Here is an 18,646-nt window from a genome sequence, read left to right on the forward strand (position 1 = left end):
GACCAATCAAATGCTCTCTAGTGTCTGACATGCCCCGCCCACTTCTTTTCACGCTGTTCATTTGATCCACCACTCTCACTGGCAGAGCTGAGAAAATCTAACACAATTGGCTGATATTTTAAAAAAGGGAGGAGCTATATTATGCCCCGCCCTCTAACGTCTCGCATCAATAAAATAAAATGCTAATTTCAAAGCAGTGCACGGGACCTTTAATAAACATTTTCTTTAATTTATGACATTAATTGTTTCATGAAAAGGCACAGCTCAAACAATCGGGTGTTTTCTGAATGTAAAACAAAAGTAATACTGTAGTGCTGTTGCTGTCTTTCAGTCCGTAAGTCGGTGCGCAAGTCGACGAGTGAACACACGCGCAAGACAAACGAGCGTCTGCAGGAGCGCCAGCAGGAGGCGCCGCGCAAGAGGAAAGGAGCGCAGAGCGAACGCGTGCTGACGCAGGACGAGCTGCTGGATGAAGCAAAACTCACCGCCGAGAGCAACCTGCGCTCACTGGGTAACTGCACACCTCCACACCACACTACCTGACAAAAGTCTACGTTTTAGGAACCGCAAATAATAACTGGACTCTAGTTGCTGATCTGGTGTCAGAAGTGTCTCTATGAAAGGTGAAGGCCTCTAGATTTTGCTGATTTGAGCTCAGTAAATCTGATCATGTCTTGATGTTGACTGATTTGATGAGGACAGTGCGCTCTGACTCTGCTCACACTAAAGTGTCATCACTGAACAGAAATAATGTCCAGTATAGAATATAAAGTCCTGCTGCAGTGGAGACAGAATGAAGATTGTGTCTGACTCCATCATGAGCTTGGAGGACTGCATCCATACATCTCTGACATGACTCACATCACTGATTAATAAAGTCATCTGGAATGAAGAAGAAAGCCTTCAGCAGAGCTCATCAAGAGTCTTTGTGTTCATCTTCAACACCTCCTCCTTCATCAGCTTAATAATGTTGATGTCTGGTGACTGGGCTGGCCAATCCTGGAGCAGCTCGACCTTGTGGAGCTTTGATGTGGAGGCTGAAGTATGAGCAGGAGCGCTATCCTGCTGGAGAATTGTCCCTCTCCTGTGGTTTGTAATGTAATGGGCAGCACAGATGTCTTGATACCTCAGGCTGTTGATGTTGCAGATCTCTCCATACTGAATGAACCCCAAACCATGATGTCTCCTTCACCAAACTTGACTGATTTCTGTGAGAATCTTGGTCCATGCTGGTTCTAGTCTGTCTTCTGCAGTATTGGTGATGATTGGGATGCAGATCAACAGATGATCCAGCAGAGAAATCCATCTCTGACACTTTATAATCAACTAGAAGAGCAGATATTATCTGCGAGATCCACCACAAGACTTCAGTCAGGCCGTGTGTGTATAATCATTATAATACTGCCAGGGATCATGCATATTAGAGGCAAGTAGGGTTGCAGCAGCTGTTCATAAGTTCTTGTTTAAACTAGGATGTAAAGTCCACACCAGAGGGTGAAATAACTACTAGCTAGTTCTTAACTAAATTTGTTCCTGCAGCACGTGTTCTTAAAGTAAAAAGCAGTTAGTATGTCGTAAACTCTCTGTCAAGTAATGCATTGAATGGCGTCATATCCAATAGGACGTGTTTATGTTGTTACTTCTGAAAGTAATGCATTACAATATTGAAAAGGTAACTAGATGTGTGACTTAGTTTGGTAGGTAATGTGTTACGATACTTTTGTTTAACTTGTTCTGCCCCGGCTGAGATTGTTCTGTTTACAGGACTTATTTTTTTTGTTAATAGAGGAGCTCTGCAGTGAGCAACACACTGTATAACCTTCATTTCCCTTCAAAAACAAATCAGACAATAATAATGTAGGATAATGCAATCTTCTGAGAACTTCCAGAGCTCTCCATGCCGTATATGCAGGTTAATGACTGTTTAAAGCAGTGTGTTTGCTGCTCCTAGTCCTAGTGCAGTAAAATCACTGATGAGCCTTCGCAGTCTGCACGTTATAATGGTGTGTGTGTGTGTGTGTGTGTGTGTGTGTGTGTGTGTGTGTGTGTGTGTGTGTGTGTGTGTGTGTGTGTGTGTGTGTGTGTGTGTGTGTGTATGTGTGTGTGTGTGTGTGTGTGTGTGTGTTTTTCAGAAAACTACGAGCGTCTGGAGGCCGATAAGAAGAAGCAGGTTCATAAGAAGAGGCGGTTTGAGGGTCCGATGATCCGCTATCACTCGGTGCTGATGCCGCTGCTGCCCGACACACACCTGAAGGAGGAGAACGTCGACGTGGAGGGGTAAACGCACACACACACACGCAAATAAAACACTACTGTAAACACACACACATTATTACAACTTCTGTAAAAACACACACACACACACACACACACACACACACTTCAACACACAGATTAACACAACACTACTGTAAACACACACACACACATTAATAAAACACTATTATTGCAGTGGTATATCATATATTAATTTGTTTTAATAATATAATTTCTTTGCTCTCCATCTAATATTAATGTTTGAGTCAGTATATAATAATAACAGCAGTTTATTGTGAATGAAACACCGTTGATAGACTCCGCCCTCTTCTTGTAGGCTGGACCAGGACACACCCCAGGCCACGCCCACCTCGTCATCCTCCACACAGGGGGCGGGGTCTCTGTGCTCACGGACTTACATCACTTTTAGTGATGATGAGGCGTTTAGCTCCGCCTTCCCGCCGGCGGCTCGCTGTACCCCCACACACCCAGTGCAGGAGGTGTGTCCTGTGACCCATAAACCCGCCCTGTACCGCGACCCCGTGACCGACATCCCATACGCAAACGCCAGAGCCTTCAGGATCATCAGAGAAGCCTATCAGAAATACATCGCCGCTCACGGATTCCCCAATGCTTCCGGAAGCTTCAGCGCTAACACCGACGCTAGCGATTCACCTGCTAATTTGAAGAGCGCACGACCCAAAGCTGTGCTCAAGCAGAGCGCCGCCGCCACTTAAAGACACCGTTCACCCAACAATTATACTGTTTACTCACTCTTCAAACCTTTATGAGCTTTATTGAAGAATGCTGGAAACCGGTAACCATTAACTTCCATTGTAGGAGTAACAAATGGATGTGAATAGGTACAGGTTTTCAGCATTCTTCAAAATATCTTTCTTTTTGTTTTACATAAGAAAGAAACTCATAGTTATTAATTAAAAGCTTAATTCATAAAATTATTATTATTATTATCATTAGTAGTAGTAGGAGTACTATCATCCTCATCATGAAGGTTTAAGGGGAGTAAATGATGAGAGATTTGTTATTTTTTGGGTGAACTGTCTCTTTAAACAGCACAATGGTTTTTGTGTAGTGTTTATAAGCACATCACAGGTCTGAGCATGCTCAGTAGTGTTCTAAAATGCACACTTTACCATGAAGACTTCATTTGATAACATCAGCTAATGCTATTTACAGGCTTTTACAGTACTTTTTTAAAGCGAGAGTTCACCCACAAATTTAACTTTACTTACTCACTTTTGATGGTTATAGACATGAGTTTTTTTTCTTGAGTTAAACAATAAAGAAGATATTTTGAAGAATGCTGGAAACTGGTAACCATTGACTTCCATTGTAGGAGTAACAAATGAAAGTGAATGGGTACAGGTTTTCAACATTCTTTAAAAATATCTTCTTTTGTGTTCGACAAAAGAAAGAACGTATAAAGTTATTAATTATTTAATTAATATTATTATTATTAGTATTAGTAGTAGTAGTAGTAGTAGAGGTAGTATCATCTTAAAGGTTTGAAGGGTGAGTAAATGGCGAGAGATTTGTTATTTTCGGGGTGAACTGTCTCTTTAAACAGCATAATGATTTTATTTTGTGTTGTGTTTATAAGCTCATCACTCAGGTTTGAGTCTGAGCATGCTCAGTAGTGTTCTAAAATGCACACTTTATTATTAATATTCATTTGATAGCATCAGCTAATGCTGTTTACAGGCTTTTTCTAATAAAGTACCTTTTAAAGAGACAGGTCACCCTTAAATTTAACTTTACTCACTCTTGATGGTTATAAACACATTTTTTCTTCAGTTAAACACTTAAGAAGATCTTTTGAAGGATGTTGAAAACCAGTAACCATTGACTTTCATTGCAGGAAAAACAATTGGAAGTCAATGATTTCAGATTTTCAACATTCTTCAAAATATCTTCTTTATTGTTCAACAGAAGAAAGAAATTAAAAAGGTTTGTAACGAGTGACGGGTGAGTAAATAATGACAGGATTTCAATGTTGGGTGAACGGTCTCATTCATTTTCACTTACAGGTTCATTAATGCTGAAATATATATATAAATATTGATCTTTCTTTGTTCATGTTAGCTGATGGAACGTGAACAAATGAGATTCTATTGCAAAGTATTGACTCAAATGAATCAATCCGAGTGATTCAAAGCTTCGTTTACTGAGGACTGAGCACACATCACCAGCATCGGCTCCCTACTGTTATATTTCTGATTTATTGTGTTTTTTTTATTATTGTTTTTCTATTTTGTATGAAGCAGGAATAAAACAATGTGATTAAAGAACTTGAGTGAGTGTTTGATTTGATTTTTGTAATGAATATTTTGCAGTGCAATACTACACATGTAGAAATGTTACAGCAACATGTGAGTTCATATGTAAAATGTATAATTGTGCCTTTTTTTTTTTTTTAACAGAATTTTGACTTTTTAGACAGTTGAGTTTTTCTTAATCTAATCTTCACCTCATAATAAAATGGAAGAGATGATAATGGATGAGGAAGATAATTTCAACTTCATTTGAGCATTACACAAACTTAGGTTACATTCCTGCAATTATTTGTGCTTTTTTAACCACTATTATAAGAAAGAAAGGTTATTGTGATTTTCTATCTCATCATTTTAATTCACATTTCTAATTTCTAAATCAAATTCTCTCTCGGCCCTAAACCATCATCCCCATCCACCAAATTGGCTCTATTGCTGTCTCTTCACTCCACTCTTCATGGGTGTTTCCCAGTACTGGGTTGCAGCTGAAACGGCATCTTATATGTAAAACATGCTGGAATAGTTGGTGGTTCATTCCCCTGTGGTGATCCCTGATATATAAGGGACTAAGCCGAAGGAAAATAAATGATTCTGACATTTTCATTTCTTAAGATTGTAAGAGGAGATTTGGATTTATTTGTTTATCTATCTGTCCGTCTATCCGTCTATCTATCTATCTATCTATCTATCTATCTATCTATCTATCTATCTATCTATCTATCTATCTATCTATCTATCTATCTATCTATCTATCTATAAACTGCTTTAATCTATCTATCTATAAACTATCTATCTATCTATCTATCTATCTATCTATCTATCTATCCTGAAGATCCCCAAGTAAAAGCATATTTGAGGTAAAAACAGTACTTTATTCTTAAACATTAAAACATTGATCAGGTCAGATCTACTCTGATTTGAACATTACTGTTGATTTTTAACAAAATACAACAAAGGAAAACAGAAAGAAATCACTTTACTGGTGAACAGATCTGTACAAGAAGTCCAGTGTTGTGTAAGTATGTTTTTGTTTCTGGAAATGGTGTTAAACTTCATAATCAGACGTTAGTTGTGTTCAAATCCTCCATTTTCTTCATAAAAAAGCGGAATGTCTAAATGGCCGCCTTTTTCCTGTCAAACTCAGAAGACGTCTGAACTCACTGACTTTCATATCATCTTTTGTTTCCCACAGAAGAATCTCCTGCAGTTCTGAACCACAGCTAATAAAATACATTAAAGTCTGTCAACCAGAAACAGTTTTATCTCAGTATACACTGAATATTGAGTAGGGGGCGGGGTTGTAGATTTGCGCTTGATCTCTCGTCTTTCAATCACATGAAATAACGGTCATAGGGGCGTGGCTTATATTTCGCAAATTCCTCAAACAGAGAAGGACTCTGATGGTAAGGTTTTAATCAAAGATTACCAAAACAAACAGTGTTTTTGTGGATTAATTTACACGAATTGTTCACTTTAAGACTTTAAGGGATGTTTTGTCTCGCGACTGTTTGAGTTTCCAGTAGACGCGATTCAGGCGAATTCCGCGCAAATTCACCGTCGGTTACTCTTTAATCAACATGGATTATTTTGCATTGATTTTGTTTGTAATGTACTCACATGAACACTTAGTTATGTGAACCTAGACTTACAATGTGCGGTAGTAAATTAAGCTTTGTACATTTTGACTTTAGGAGATGTTTAACCTGAGCATTCTGAATTGAGGTGAAGTTGGTTTTATATTTGCACACTCATTCATTAAATGATCTCTATATTGTTTACTTCTCTACTCTGAATATTCAGTTTTGATTAGCATGTACACTAACCGGCCACTTTATTAGGTACAACTGCTCGTTAAATCATATGTCTAATCAGCCAATCACATGGCAGCAGCTCACTGCATTTCGGCATGTAGACATGGTCAAGAGGATCTGCTGCAGTTCAGAGTGAGCATCAGGATGGGGAAGAAAGGGGATTTAAGTGACTCTGAATGTGGCATGGTTGTTGCTGCCAGACGGGCTGCTCTGAGTATTTCAGAAACTGCTGATCTACTGGGATTTTCACGCACAACCATCTCTAGGGTTTACAGAGAATGCTCCGACAAAGAGGAAATATCCAGTGAGCGGCAGTTCTGTGGACGCAAATGCCTTGTTGATGAGGCCAGAGGTCAGAGGAGAATGGCCAGACTGGTTCCAGCTGATAGAAAGGCAACAGTAACTCAAATAAGCACTCGTTACAACCGAGCTCTGCAGAAGAGCATCTCTGAACACACAACACGTCCAACCTTGAGGCGGATGGGCTACAGCAGCAGAAGAGCACACCGGGTGCCGCTCCTGTCAGCTAAGAACAGGAAACTGAGGCTACAATTCACACAGACTCACCAAAACTGGACAATAGAAGATTGGAGAAACGTTGCTGCTCTGATGAGTCTCCATTTCTGCTGACACATTCGGATGCTCGGCTCACAATTTGGCCTCAACAGCATGAAAGCATGGATCATCCTGCCTTGTGTCAGCGGTTCAGGCTGGTGGTGGTGGTGTAATGGTGTGCGGGAGATTTTCTTTGGGTCCATTAGTACCAATTGAGCATGGTGTCAACGATTAAGGCAGTTCTGAAGGCAAATGAGGGTCCAACCCGGTACTAGTGAGGTGTACCTAATAAAGTGGCCAGGGAGTGTAAGTTTGACTTGAAAACAACATAAGCACTATTTAATTGGCTGTGAACACTGATGTACTTTGATAACCATTGGCTGCTGATATGATTTCCATAAGGAGAGTGTAGGAATGTGCGAATAATAACCCAACCTGACCTTAATGCATTCTGAATGGTTCCCATTAGCTGTTATCATTATTCAATAAATGATCATTATCAGCTGGGAAGATGCTAAAAATGAGTCTAAAAAGCGAGTTTTACGGTGTTCTCCGTGCACTCTATAACAATTCTTGCTGGCTTCACTTTTTTAGTTGAATCATTTGAACTCTTTTAGTCATTTCTAGTTGACTTGCATCAATAAAACTGACCAAAAATATTAAGTTAAACTTTATAACTTAACAAAATTAGTTGAAACCTGATTAACCTCTAAAAATAAGTCAGAGCAACATAAACATATTTGTCGTCCTGACTTTATCATCATTATTTTCCTTGACAGTGTGTCTCAGTCCTGTGTTTCCAGCTCAGAGTTTTCCCTCCTCGATCATACGGTTAAGGCCGCTGCAGATCTTGCTCAGGTTGCTCCACAGGTTGCCCTGCGGGTCGTACAGGTGCGTCAGGAGCTCCGGGTTCGAGTAATGGTTGAAGACGTGCCTGATGCGGTCTAGAGATTTGGGCGTGAGGTGTTTCTCCACCAGCTTCAGCAGCAGATCCCGACAATCCGACAGAAGGTTTATCATCACGCTCTTGTCGAAGGTAAACTCCACCTGATGGAGACATGCAGAAACAATTTACATTCATATTTATCGCATTATTAATTTAATTTAAGTGTTTTTGCGTTTAAAATGATTTGTCAGGAAGAATTATTTAGAAACTTTCAGGTATTTCAAGAAATTCAGTAAAGAGAGCACAGTACATGATGATGCAAAGTATAGTATACACTGAAAACGTGCATATAACGTTATTAGCCCTCTTGTGAAATTTTCATTATTCTTTTAAATACTATATCCAAAGTGCTGTTTAACAGAGCAAGCTCATTTTTAGCAGAATTTATATTTTTCTACTCATATTTCTTTTAATGTGGCTTAAATAAAAGCAGTTTTTACATAAAAACAATAATAATTTAAGGTCAATATTATTAGCCCCCTTTACTTAAAGGTGCAGCATGTAAGTTTGACACCCAGTGGTTGATCTAGGTATTGCACATCTGTTTCAAAACAAATGCAAGTGCAGGTTGTCAGATTGACTACGGCAACAGCAGTGTGCCTGACTGTCAAGCCTAAAGGCTGGTTTAAATGTGTTCTAAATAAACGACACATGATAGAACAGATATTTTCATGTTAAAAGGAGTTTTTGTTCTAACCAACACCTCAAATTTATAATTTAGAAACGGCTTCTATTTCTCACAGGTGAAAACTGATCAGCTCAGGTACTCCTCGTGTGCTTTGTTCAGGGTTAAATGCTCATAATGTGAGTTTGAATGACATTTTACATGACATTTACAGTCATACTACTGAAAGCAGCAGCCGATAGTTCAGCTCAAATCTGGAAAATAAAATAAAGCGTCTGAAACTGAACTTCAGAACTGAGACTACAACACATATCAGTGATTCAGCATCTACATTTAATCATGTTTAAGAGCTTTAATATGTATTAATTGGATTATTAACCTTACAATTTGGCTGGCGTGCAGTGAGTGCACTATTCTGAGCTTCTAAATGGCTGTATTTACATTTCTGTTTCGATTTGTTTGGTGCAAACAGCCAGATATCACTGCATATCTCGTCACGTAGCGTGTTTGTTAGGACACGGGGTTAACATGTGACCTGCTCACCTAATGTTTACAATCCTAATATTTATATTATTTGCTAATTAATAGCCTCATGTGGAACTCTGAATCTGCGTCTCATTTCGGAGGCTGCTGCTGTCCACCAGTGGTCGCAGTTTAGTTGCGGACGCACACATTGAGAGCCTTCCTGACTGAATGAGTGAATGAATTAAATACACTGGAAAATATAATTGGCTAAACTGACATTGGGCGGGTTAAAGGGATCAAAACAAAGACAGACGATCCAGCAACGTTCGCCACAGTGGAATGAACCAGCAACTAATCCAGCATATGTTTTACGCTTTGCTGTTAGTTTCAGTCATATCTCATTACACCGCATGAGTGATATGACAGCGGACTGAATCAGATAAACAGTTTCACTTGCAGCAGCATGCATCCGCACCAAAAGCACATAGTTTATCCTCTAAATGAGGCTAAAATCCCAAAATTAATTCTCTAATTAATAATAATAAACATCCAAAAGCACACATGTAATAAATGTGATGACTGCGCTATAGAAAGATTAAACCACAACCATCACAACACATGAGCTGTCACTATGCAGTGTCTAGGGGATCAGAGTAGTGCAGATACAGGGTGTTCGAGCTGGTGGCTACAGTGTGCAGTTTCTGCAGTGTTTGTTGTAGTATTGCTCTGGGTGGCTGGTGTTAGGCTTCAAGGGTTTTCTGGATGGTTGCTAGGAGGATCAGGGTAGGCCGTGTGGATGTGGATTTCTGAGCAGTTTCATCCTGACTGATGTGACATGAACACACTGAACTGGTAAACATCACGCTTTATTCACCAGAGTCAAGAATCTGTATTCACCTGTAGGAACAACTGTCTGTGTGTGTGTGTGTGTGTGTGTGTGTGTATCTGTTTATCTGTGTATATATGTATGTGTATAATATGTGTGTGCATGTTGGTTTAGTGTGTATGTGTGTGTGACATATATATCTGTGTGTGTGTGTGTTTATGTGTGTGTTTCCATGCATGTGTAGTGTATGTGTGCATCTGTGTGTATATGTGTGTGTGTGTGTATATGTGTTTATGTGTGTGTGTGTGTGTGTGTGTGTATGTATGTGTGCATGTCTGTTTAGGGTGTGTGTGTTTGTGTGTGTGTTTGTTTAGTGTGTGTATATATGTTCATGTGTATGTGTATTTATATGTGTGTGTAGTGTGTGTACACACGTGTGTGTGTTTGTGTGTGTGTATACATATTCATATATTTATGTGTTTGTGTGTGTCTGTGTATCTGTGTGTATATATACATGTGTGTGTGTGTGTGTGTATAAAATGTGTGTGCATGTTGGTTCAGTGTTTATTGTATGTGTGACATATATATCTGTGTATGTGTGTTTATGTGTGTGTTTCCATGTATGTGTAGTGTGTGTGTGTGTGTGTGTGTGTGTTTGTATGTGTGTCAATATGTCTGTGTGTGTGTTTGCAAGTATGTGTAGTGTGTGTGTGTGTGTGTGTGTGTGTGTGTGTGTGTGTGTGTGTGTGTGTGTGCATTTGTGTATGTATGTGCATGTGTAAATAATGCAGTTTAAATTTGTGTGTGTGTGTGTGTGCATGTATATGTGCAATATATATATATATTTGTGTGTTTGTGTGCACATTTGTATTTATAGTATATGTGTGTGTATATATGTGTGTGACTGTGTAGTGTGTGTGCATGTATATATGTATGTGTGTACATATATGTGTGCGTGTATGTGTGTGCGTGCGTGCGTGCATGTATTTATGTGTGTATATATATGTGTGTGTAGTAGTGTTTGTGCATGTATATATATATGTGTGTGTGTAGTAGTGTTTGTGCATGTATATATGTGTATGTATGTGTGTGTGTGTGTGTGTGTGTGTGTGTGTGTGTTAGTACCTCCTGGAAGCTGATGGCCGTCATGGCTCCGTGATGCAGTTTTTTCCTGAACTCCTGTGCGATGCTGAGCTCCTCTGCGCTGAACTTCTCATGACGGAACAGAACTCCGACCTTGACGGCGATCTTGATCATGTTCTTGACCACCTTCTGGGCCTCTGCACGGTTCCCCGAGTGCTCCTTGGAGACGCGGTACAGCTCGTCCAGCACCTCGCTGCTGTTGTCGTCGATGAACATCTGAGCCACAGATTTGCTGGCCATGCGGCTCAGGATCTTCTTCTGCGCCTGCATGGCCATGTCTTTGGAGCTGAAGGCCTCCATCTGCGCTCGCCGAGCTGACGGACACACAGCAGGCCCGGTGTGTGTGTGTGTGTGTGTGTTTACCTGCTGCTGCAGTCCGAGGTGTTTGCGTCGAGTGTGTGTTGTGTCGTTTGAGGAAGTTGTGTCTTCCGCTGTGTAACTGTGGGAGGAAACGGTGTGATCGGAGGAGATATATGTCACTTCTGCTTTGTGTCACACACTCTTTTTGTTTCAGACTCTTGAGTAACGTCTCGAATTGGGCTTCATGATGTGGGGAGAAACTGGCATTGGGATATTTAGTTGTTCCGCGATGTACAGCAGTACTGAACACGTCTCCATTTCTCTCTGAAAACATGTGTCTAAAGGTGCTAAATGTTCACCAGATGTTGGTAACAAGCAAAGAAATCCTCATGTGCAAAGAAAACAAGTGTGGTTTATTTATGAACTCATTCCCAGAGGATCCTGTGCTTATGATCGAACACAGCTAGTGCCGCATCAGCTCCGTATATTTGCACCAATCAGATGAATACTGACACATTATAAATGACCAGAGCTTTCTACTCCAGTCATCTTCATCTTGAAGAATCCGCGCTTCCACCCCTACTCCTCCCCTTCTCTGATAGGGCAGCACAGCAGCCCAGTGGGTAGCACTGTGGCCTAACAGCAAGAACACTGCTGGTTTGACTCTCTCTGAGCGGGTCAGTGTTTCTGTATGGAGTTTGCATGTTCTCCCCATGGTTCGTGTGGGTTTTCCCAAGGTTCTCCGGTTTTCCAGATTACCCGTGGGTCTTAAAAGCATTGAATAAGTCTTAAATTTGATGATCTCACATTACGGCCTTAATAGCTTTGAATTTGGTATACAAGTCTTGGATTTCGTTAAAAAGGTCTTATTTTATTCATTTATTTTTGCATTTCCTAGAATTAAAGCTCATACCCTAACAAATGAACTGTTACTAATGTAGACTAATTAAAAAGTTCATGCAGTATAACGCTGAGTGTTTTCTAGACGGTCTTTCACTGACACTTACAGCAGAAGCTCCTATTTCACTGCGACTGAGAAAATGAAAGTAAACTCCATTTCTCCATTTCCTCTCTTACTGCGGCCCGTTTGACCTGCTGAGAGAGAACGTAATGCCGTGTGTCACTTGCTTGGTGCTTTGTGTCTGTGTGTGTGTTTATACAGACAGCTTGTTACAGGTGTGTGTGTCTGTTTATACAGACTGCCCCCCCCCCCCCAAATGTAAAACTGTGTATGCGCCGAGATATCGAATTGAATCGAATTGATGACATGATAATCGTAACCGAAGCAAACCGTGACACCAGTATAGATTCACACCTCTAATTTCTACATTAGAAGCATTGCCAGGGAGCATCCTATCTTACTGTGGCCCAACAACAATCAAATTAAAAATCAAATGTGTGTTACGCTGTTGCACATGTATTAAATAAATAACTGACAATTTTAATAAAATGTTATATTCAATTCAAATAGTCACCTGTAATTATATTCTAGGGTTCAAAATGTATACAGATTTGACATTTTTCCCTCAAACTTCTGTCGGAATGGGTATGAAGTTGGCATTGAATTTGTTTGAAATGGTATTAAAAAACCTATAATTTCATGTGGAGGATCCCGAGGGTACCCTGTTTCTCCCACCGTCCAAAGACATACACCATAAGTAAATTGACAACTTCAAAATAGCATCCTAAGCCAACTCTTAGTCAGATATACCACAGCAGTTCACAACTAGGGGATTTCTCGAGACCTACCTGAGCTCAAACTCTGCTCTCGCCCTTCAAACGGGAGGGAGCCCCGGACTCGAGGATGTTCTGAGCTTAGGGCTCTCTCCAGGGACAGCATGCCAAATACACTTCATAATCAATCATCAGCTGAGTGTGTACTCTTGAAGTCTAATTAGTTTAAAAATGAAGTTCTGTGGCGTCACGGTGGAGCAGTGAGAAGCACAATCACCTCACAGCAAGAAGGTCACTGGTTCCAGTCCCAGCTGCATGTTCTCCCAGTGTTGACGGGGGTTTCCTCCACAGTCCATACACATGCACTATAGGGAATTGATTAGCTAAATTGGTTGTAGTGTATGAGTGTGAATGCAGGAGTTTACCAGTATTAAGTTGCAGCTGGAAGGGCATGCTCTGTGTAAAATGTATGCTGGATAAGTTGGTGGTTCATTCCGCTGTGGTGACCTCAGATTAATAAAGGGACTAAGCTGAAGAGTTTAGTTCTGTTTAATAAAATTATATAACTCAGGGAAAAGTAAAAGTAGCAGGAGGATGAAGATCAAACCATATCAGCAAGACAATGATCCAAAACACAGCCGAGGAGACTTTCAGATGCTTTCAGAAAAAGAAAATCAAGCTGTAGAATGGCCCAGCCAATCACCTGATCCGTATCCAATAAAGAACATTTGATTTGACGAGAGCCACAGAAGCATCAAGATTTTGACACTCTGTTGAAGTCTGTGAGGAACTTACACCTGAGCAATGCATGTTACCTCAGTTTCCATATGAGAGGCGTCTTCAAGCTGCCAGCAGCAACAAAACCTTTTATATAAAGTATTAAATACATCTCAGCAGTTCAGCTCTTTCTCCAGCTGTCAATCCAATCCAACACTTATTTTCCCTCATTATATATTGCGATATACACTTCACCAGATGACTTCAATAGCTCTATATTTGGAATCAGTTCGTCTGACATGTTAATTGATAATGCATGAAATATAATTAACAAATTAAAAGTAGGCAGTAAGCAAGGGTTAGTAGGGTTATTAGGGTTGTTTCAGCATTAACATGTGAAAAAGTTTTTCACTATTAGGCTAGTTAACCCAATAAAAATCTCCAAGCATTTGGCTCTGTTATGAACACCACAGCAAAAACACTCTGAATGCTCTTAAAAAGCACACTAATAATAAAGTGCCCACATCATCAGTATTGGGCATGTTCGTGATCACCATATATTGAATTCACTCATTCATTTTCTTTTCAGCTTAGTTCCTTTGTTAATTAGTAACTATTCCACCATGTTTTACGCAGCAGATAACCTTCCAGCTGCAACCCATCACTGGGAAACACCCATACACACACACAAACACACACACACTCATACACTACGGCCAGTGTAGTTGATCAGTTCCCCTATAGTGCATGTGTTTGGACTGTGGGGGAAACCGGAGCACCCGGAGGAAACCCACGCCAACACGGGGAGAGCATGCAAACTCCACACAGAAACACCAGCTGACCCAGCCGGGACTCAAACCAGAGACCTTCTTGCTGTGAGGCCACAGTGCTAACCACCATGCCACTTTTGATATCATGATATCTGATATTATGATTAACTGTTAATATCATCTGATTGTCTGTGAATATCCCGTGTGTTGGTGTGTGTTCACAGTTCCCTCAGTTCCCGCTACTTCAGCTCAAACTCAGATATTTCCCGCTCGCGTTAGCTGAAGTGAACACAGCGTCATCATGATTACAGCAGTCTGGCGGAGCATGAATCAGCGTGTGTGAACTAATGCAACACTGGAGCAAGTGTGTGTCACTGAAGGAGACTGGAGCAATAAACATGATGCAACATATGTGTAATCCACAAACTGACTGACTCCTTAGCTCAGTGTGTGTGTGTGTGTGTGTGTGTGTGTGTGTGTGTGTGTGTGTGTGTGTGTGTGTGTGTGTGTGTGTGTGTGTGTGTGTGTGAGATCATAGATAAACATCTGAGTATGATGAGCACACACACACACACACACACACCGCAGGTAAACACTCTCACTCAACCAAAAAATTAGATGATTTAACTTCACGGCAACAGCTCAGAAGAGAATACCCCGGCAACCACATAGCAACTGCTCAGAACTACCTGGCAACCACATAGAAACCACAACTGCTCAGAACACCCCAGTAACCTCATAGTAACTGGTCAGAACACCCTGGAAACTGCTGAGTTACTACAAATGCTAACAACAGTCTGTTAACTATATAGCAACTAGTCAGAACACCCCGGCAACCACATAACAACTACTCAGAACACCTCAGCACCTACATAGCAACTAGTCAGAATACCCTGACTACCACATAGCAACTACTTAAAATACCCTGACAACCACATAGCAACTAGTCAGAATACCCTGACTACCACATAGCAACAACTCAGAATACCCTGACAACCACATAGCAACTACTCAGAAAACCCTGACAACCACATAGCAACTACTCAGAATACCCTGACAACCACATAGCAACAACTCAGAATACCCTGACAACCACATAGCAACTACTCAGAATACCCTGACAACCACATAGCAACTACTCAGAACACCCTGACAACCACATAGCAACTACTCAGAATACCCTGACAACCACATAGCAACTACTCAGAACACCCTGACAACCACATAGCAACTACTCAGAACACCCTGACAACCACATAGCAACTACTCAGAATACCCTGACAACCACATAGCAACTCTTCAGAACACCCTGACAACCACATAGCAACTACTCAGAACACCCTGACAACCACATAGCAACTACTCAGAACACCCTGACAACCACATAGCAACTACTCAGAACACCCTGACAACCACATAGCAACTACTCAGAACACCCTGACAACCACATAGCAACTACTCAGAACACCCTGACAACCACATAGCAACTACTCAGAACACCCTGACAACCACATAGCAACTACTCAGAATACCCTGACAACCACATAGCTCCAGATATATTAAATGCCATGTTAAACCAAAGGGATAGTTCACCCTAAATAAATGTTTTAATTCTGCCCTGAATAAGCGGCAGACAATGATAGATGGATTGAATTGAATCTATCTTTAAAAAGATTTGGTAGAACAGACACAGAACAGTGAGCTGGAAAATCTTACTCCAGCAGTGTTTCTGTGTTAGTCTCGAGTGTCTGACTAATCTGAGCACCGTCTGACACATGCAGATCTGCTCTGAAACTCCACACACACACACACACACACGCAGCAGACGCCGGACAGATCTCATGTGTGTTTCTGTCTACACTTGTGTCTGCAGCTCCATTATTGTGTTCATATTAGACTTTAATATTATTATTATTCAATAATTTAATATATTAGCACTGTGGCCTCACAGCAAGAAGGTTGCTGGTTCAAGTCCCGGCTGGGTCAGCTGGTGTGTCTGTGTGGAGTTTGCATGTTCTCCTTGTGTTGGTGTGGGTTTCCTCCGGGTGCTCCGGTTTCCCCACAGTCCAAACACATGCGCTATAGGGGAACTGATCAACTACACTGGCTGTAGTGTATGAGTGTGTGTGTGAGTGTAAATGAGTGTGTATGGGTGTTTCCCAGTACTGGATTCTGGCTGGAAGGGCATTCGCTGTGTAAAACATATGCTGGAATAATTGGCGGTTCATTCCGCTGAGGTAACCCCTGATTAATAAAGGGACTAAGCTGAAGGACAATGAATGAATGAATGAATGAACGAAGAAGTCTAATTAGTTTTTTGGCCACAAACTTTTTAAAATGTTAATTTCTTGATTGGCTACGGAACAAGCCACTATTCTCTAATGACTTCCCTAATTAACATAATTAACCTAGTTAAGCCTTTACATGTCACTGTAAGCTGAATACCAGTATCTTGAAGAACATTATGTACTGTCTTTCATTCATTTATTTTCCTTTAGCTTAGTCCCTTTATTAATCAGGGGTCGCCACAGCAGAATGAACCACCAACCATTCGAGCATATGTTTTACACAGTGGATGCCCTTCCAGCTGCAACCCAGTACTTTGAAACACACATACACACTCATTCACACACACACACACTCATACACTATGGCCAGTGTTGATCAGTTCCCCTATAGCGCATGTGTTTGGACTGTGGGGGAAACCGGAGCACCCGGAGGAAACCCACACCAACACAGGGAGAACATGCAAACTCCACACAGAAACACCAACTGACCCAGCCAGGACTCAAATTAGAGACCTTCTTGCTGTGAGGTGATCGTGCTACCTACTGCACTACCATGACGCCTACTGTCATCATGGCAAAGATAAAGTAATCAGTTGTTAGAAATGAGTTATCAAGCATTCAGCAGCCCTAGAATAAATTAAAATAACAAACATGACCAGTTCATATTACTGAGCAGCATGACACACTGTTATTGGTTTTTCTAAAATAGATTTGAGCTTTTGCTGAAGTCTTGGGCAGTTTTGCTGTGTGTCCTGTAGAAGGCAGCAACCACAAGCCCAATGCTTTAACTGGCCGGTCTCTGCTGAATGGCTGTCACAGTTTAAAAGTATATGAAGATATTAAATGGAGATTGTTGCATATATTTTATAAAAAAAACGCTTTTTTGATCACTGCATTTTCGGCTGGGTCAGTTGGTGTTTCTGTGTGGAGTTTGCATGTTCTCCCCGTGTTGGTGTGGGTTTCCTCCGGGCGCTCCGGTTTCCCCCACAGTCCAAACACATGCGCTATAGGGGAACTGATCAACTACACTGGCCGTAGTGTATAAGTGTGTGTGTGTGAATGAGTGTGTATGGGTGTTTCCCAGTACTGGGTTGTGGTTGGAAGGGCATCTGCTGTGTAAAACATATGCTGGAATAGTTGGCGGTTCATTCCGCTGTGGCGACCTCTGAAATAGAGGCTGAGCCAAAGGGCAATAATCGAATAACACAATTTGAATGAATCTCCAGAGGCCTTATTTATTCTTCTCCACATGTTTGTGTGAGTAAACATCTTCAGAATAGCAGCAGATTGTCCAGTAGCAACATGCGGATGCGCTGCTCAGAGAGGAGCCCGAGGTCAGAGGTCACGCCGGCGCTGAAACAGGACGTGGGAACCAGGAGACAGGAAGTGGAGGGAGCAGTTCCTCTCGCTGCTGATCTACCCTTAAAAACAACACCAGAGCAGACGGAGGATCTTCAGGATTACTGTCAGAACCACACACACACACACACACACACACTGGGCCCGGTTATGATATAATTATCTGTACAGTCAGTGATCGTGTGCTGGTACAGATGGAGATACTGTGCTTATTGCTCATGTTTGACTGCAAAAATTCGTGTTTAGCTGATCTGAGAACAGAAGAATTATAGTTTACCTGCTGTTCTTCTGCTGTTATGTGTGTGTGTGTGTGTGTGTGTGTGTAAGCTGCTTTAGTTTCTGCTTATAAATACTGATCCTGATACTGTAATCTCTGATTCCAGGCCTGCATTTATACTGTGTGTGTGTGTGTGTGTGTGTGTGTGTGTGTGTGTGATTGTGTGTGTGTGTGTGCGCGTGTGTGCGCGCGTGTATGCGTGTGTGCAAGTGTGTGTACATATATATGTATATGGGTGTAGATGTTTATATGTGTGTGCGCACACGTGTCTGTGTGTACGTATGCATATGTACTTGTGAGTGTGTTTGTGTAAACGTGTGTATTTGTTTATCTATGTATGTGT

At 41.1% G+C, this 18,646-nt stretch overlaps 2 protein-coding genes and 1 long non-coding RNA gene across 4 annotated transcripts in view; 2 read left to right on the forward strand and 1 right to left on the reverse strand.

Annotated features, from left to right (window-relative positions):
• vps72a (vacuolar protein sorting 72 homolog a) overlaps positions 1–4,565 on the forward strand; it is a 7,442-nt gene extending 2,877 nt beyond the window's left edge. The window contains exons 4-7 of one of the 2 annotated variants that reach the window (XR_015515595.2): positions 332–511; positions 2,133–2,277; positions 2,594–3,047; positions 3,134–4,565. Coding sequence is in view for 1 of the 2 variants with exons in the window: in NM_001082944.1 (NP_001076413.1) it covers positions 332–511; positions 2,133–2,277; positions 2,594–2,993 (725 nt within the window). In the remaining variant the exon portion in view is untranslated. 2 annotated transcript variants of the gene reach the window in all.
• An 833-nt stretch (positions 4,566–5,398) lies between these two features.
• tnfaip8l2a (tumor necrosis factor, alpha-induced protein 8-like 2a) lies at positions 5,399–11,313 on the reverse strand. Its single transcript, NM_001045301.1, is given in 3 exon segments — positions 5,399–6,357; positions 6,386–7,960; positions 10,901–11,313. Coding segments are annotated over 2 exon segments (561 nt in total). The 5' UTR covers positions 11,219–11,313; the 3' UTR covers positions 5,399–6,357; positions 6,386–7,717.
• LOC147832395 (uncharacterized) lies at positions 7,811–14,805 on the forward strand. The gene is made up of 2 exons (XR_015516322.2): positions 7,811–7,949; positions 14,604–14,805. It is a non-coding gene; the product is annotated as an uncharacterized LOC147832395 (long non-coding RNA).
• The last annotated feature ends 3,841 nt before the right edge of the window (positions 14,806–18,646 follow it).

The sequence above is a fragment of the Danio rerio genome, chromosome 19 (assembly GCF_052040795.2).
Source record: "Danio rerio strain M-AB ecotype USA chromosome 19, GRCz13ab, whole genome shotgun sequence".
Lineage (NCBI taxonomy): Eukaryota > Metazoa > Chordata > Actinopteri > Cypriniformes > Danionidae > Danio > Danio rerio.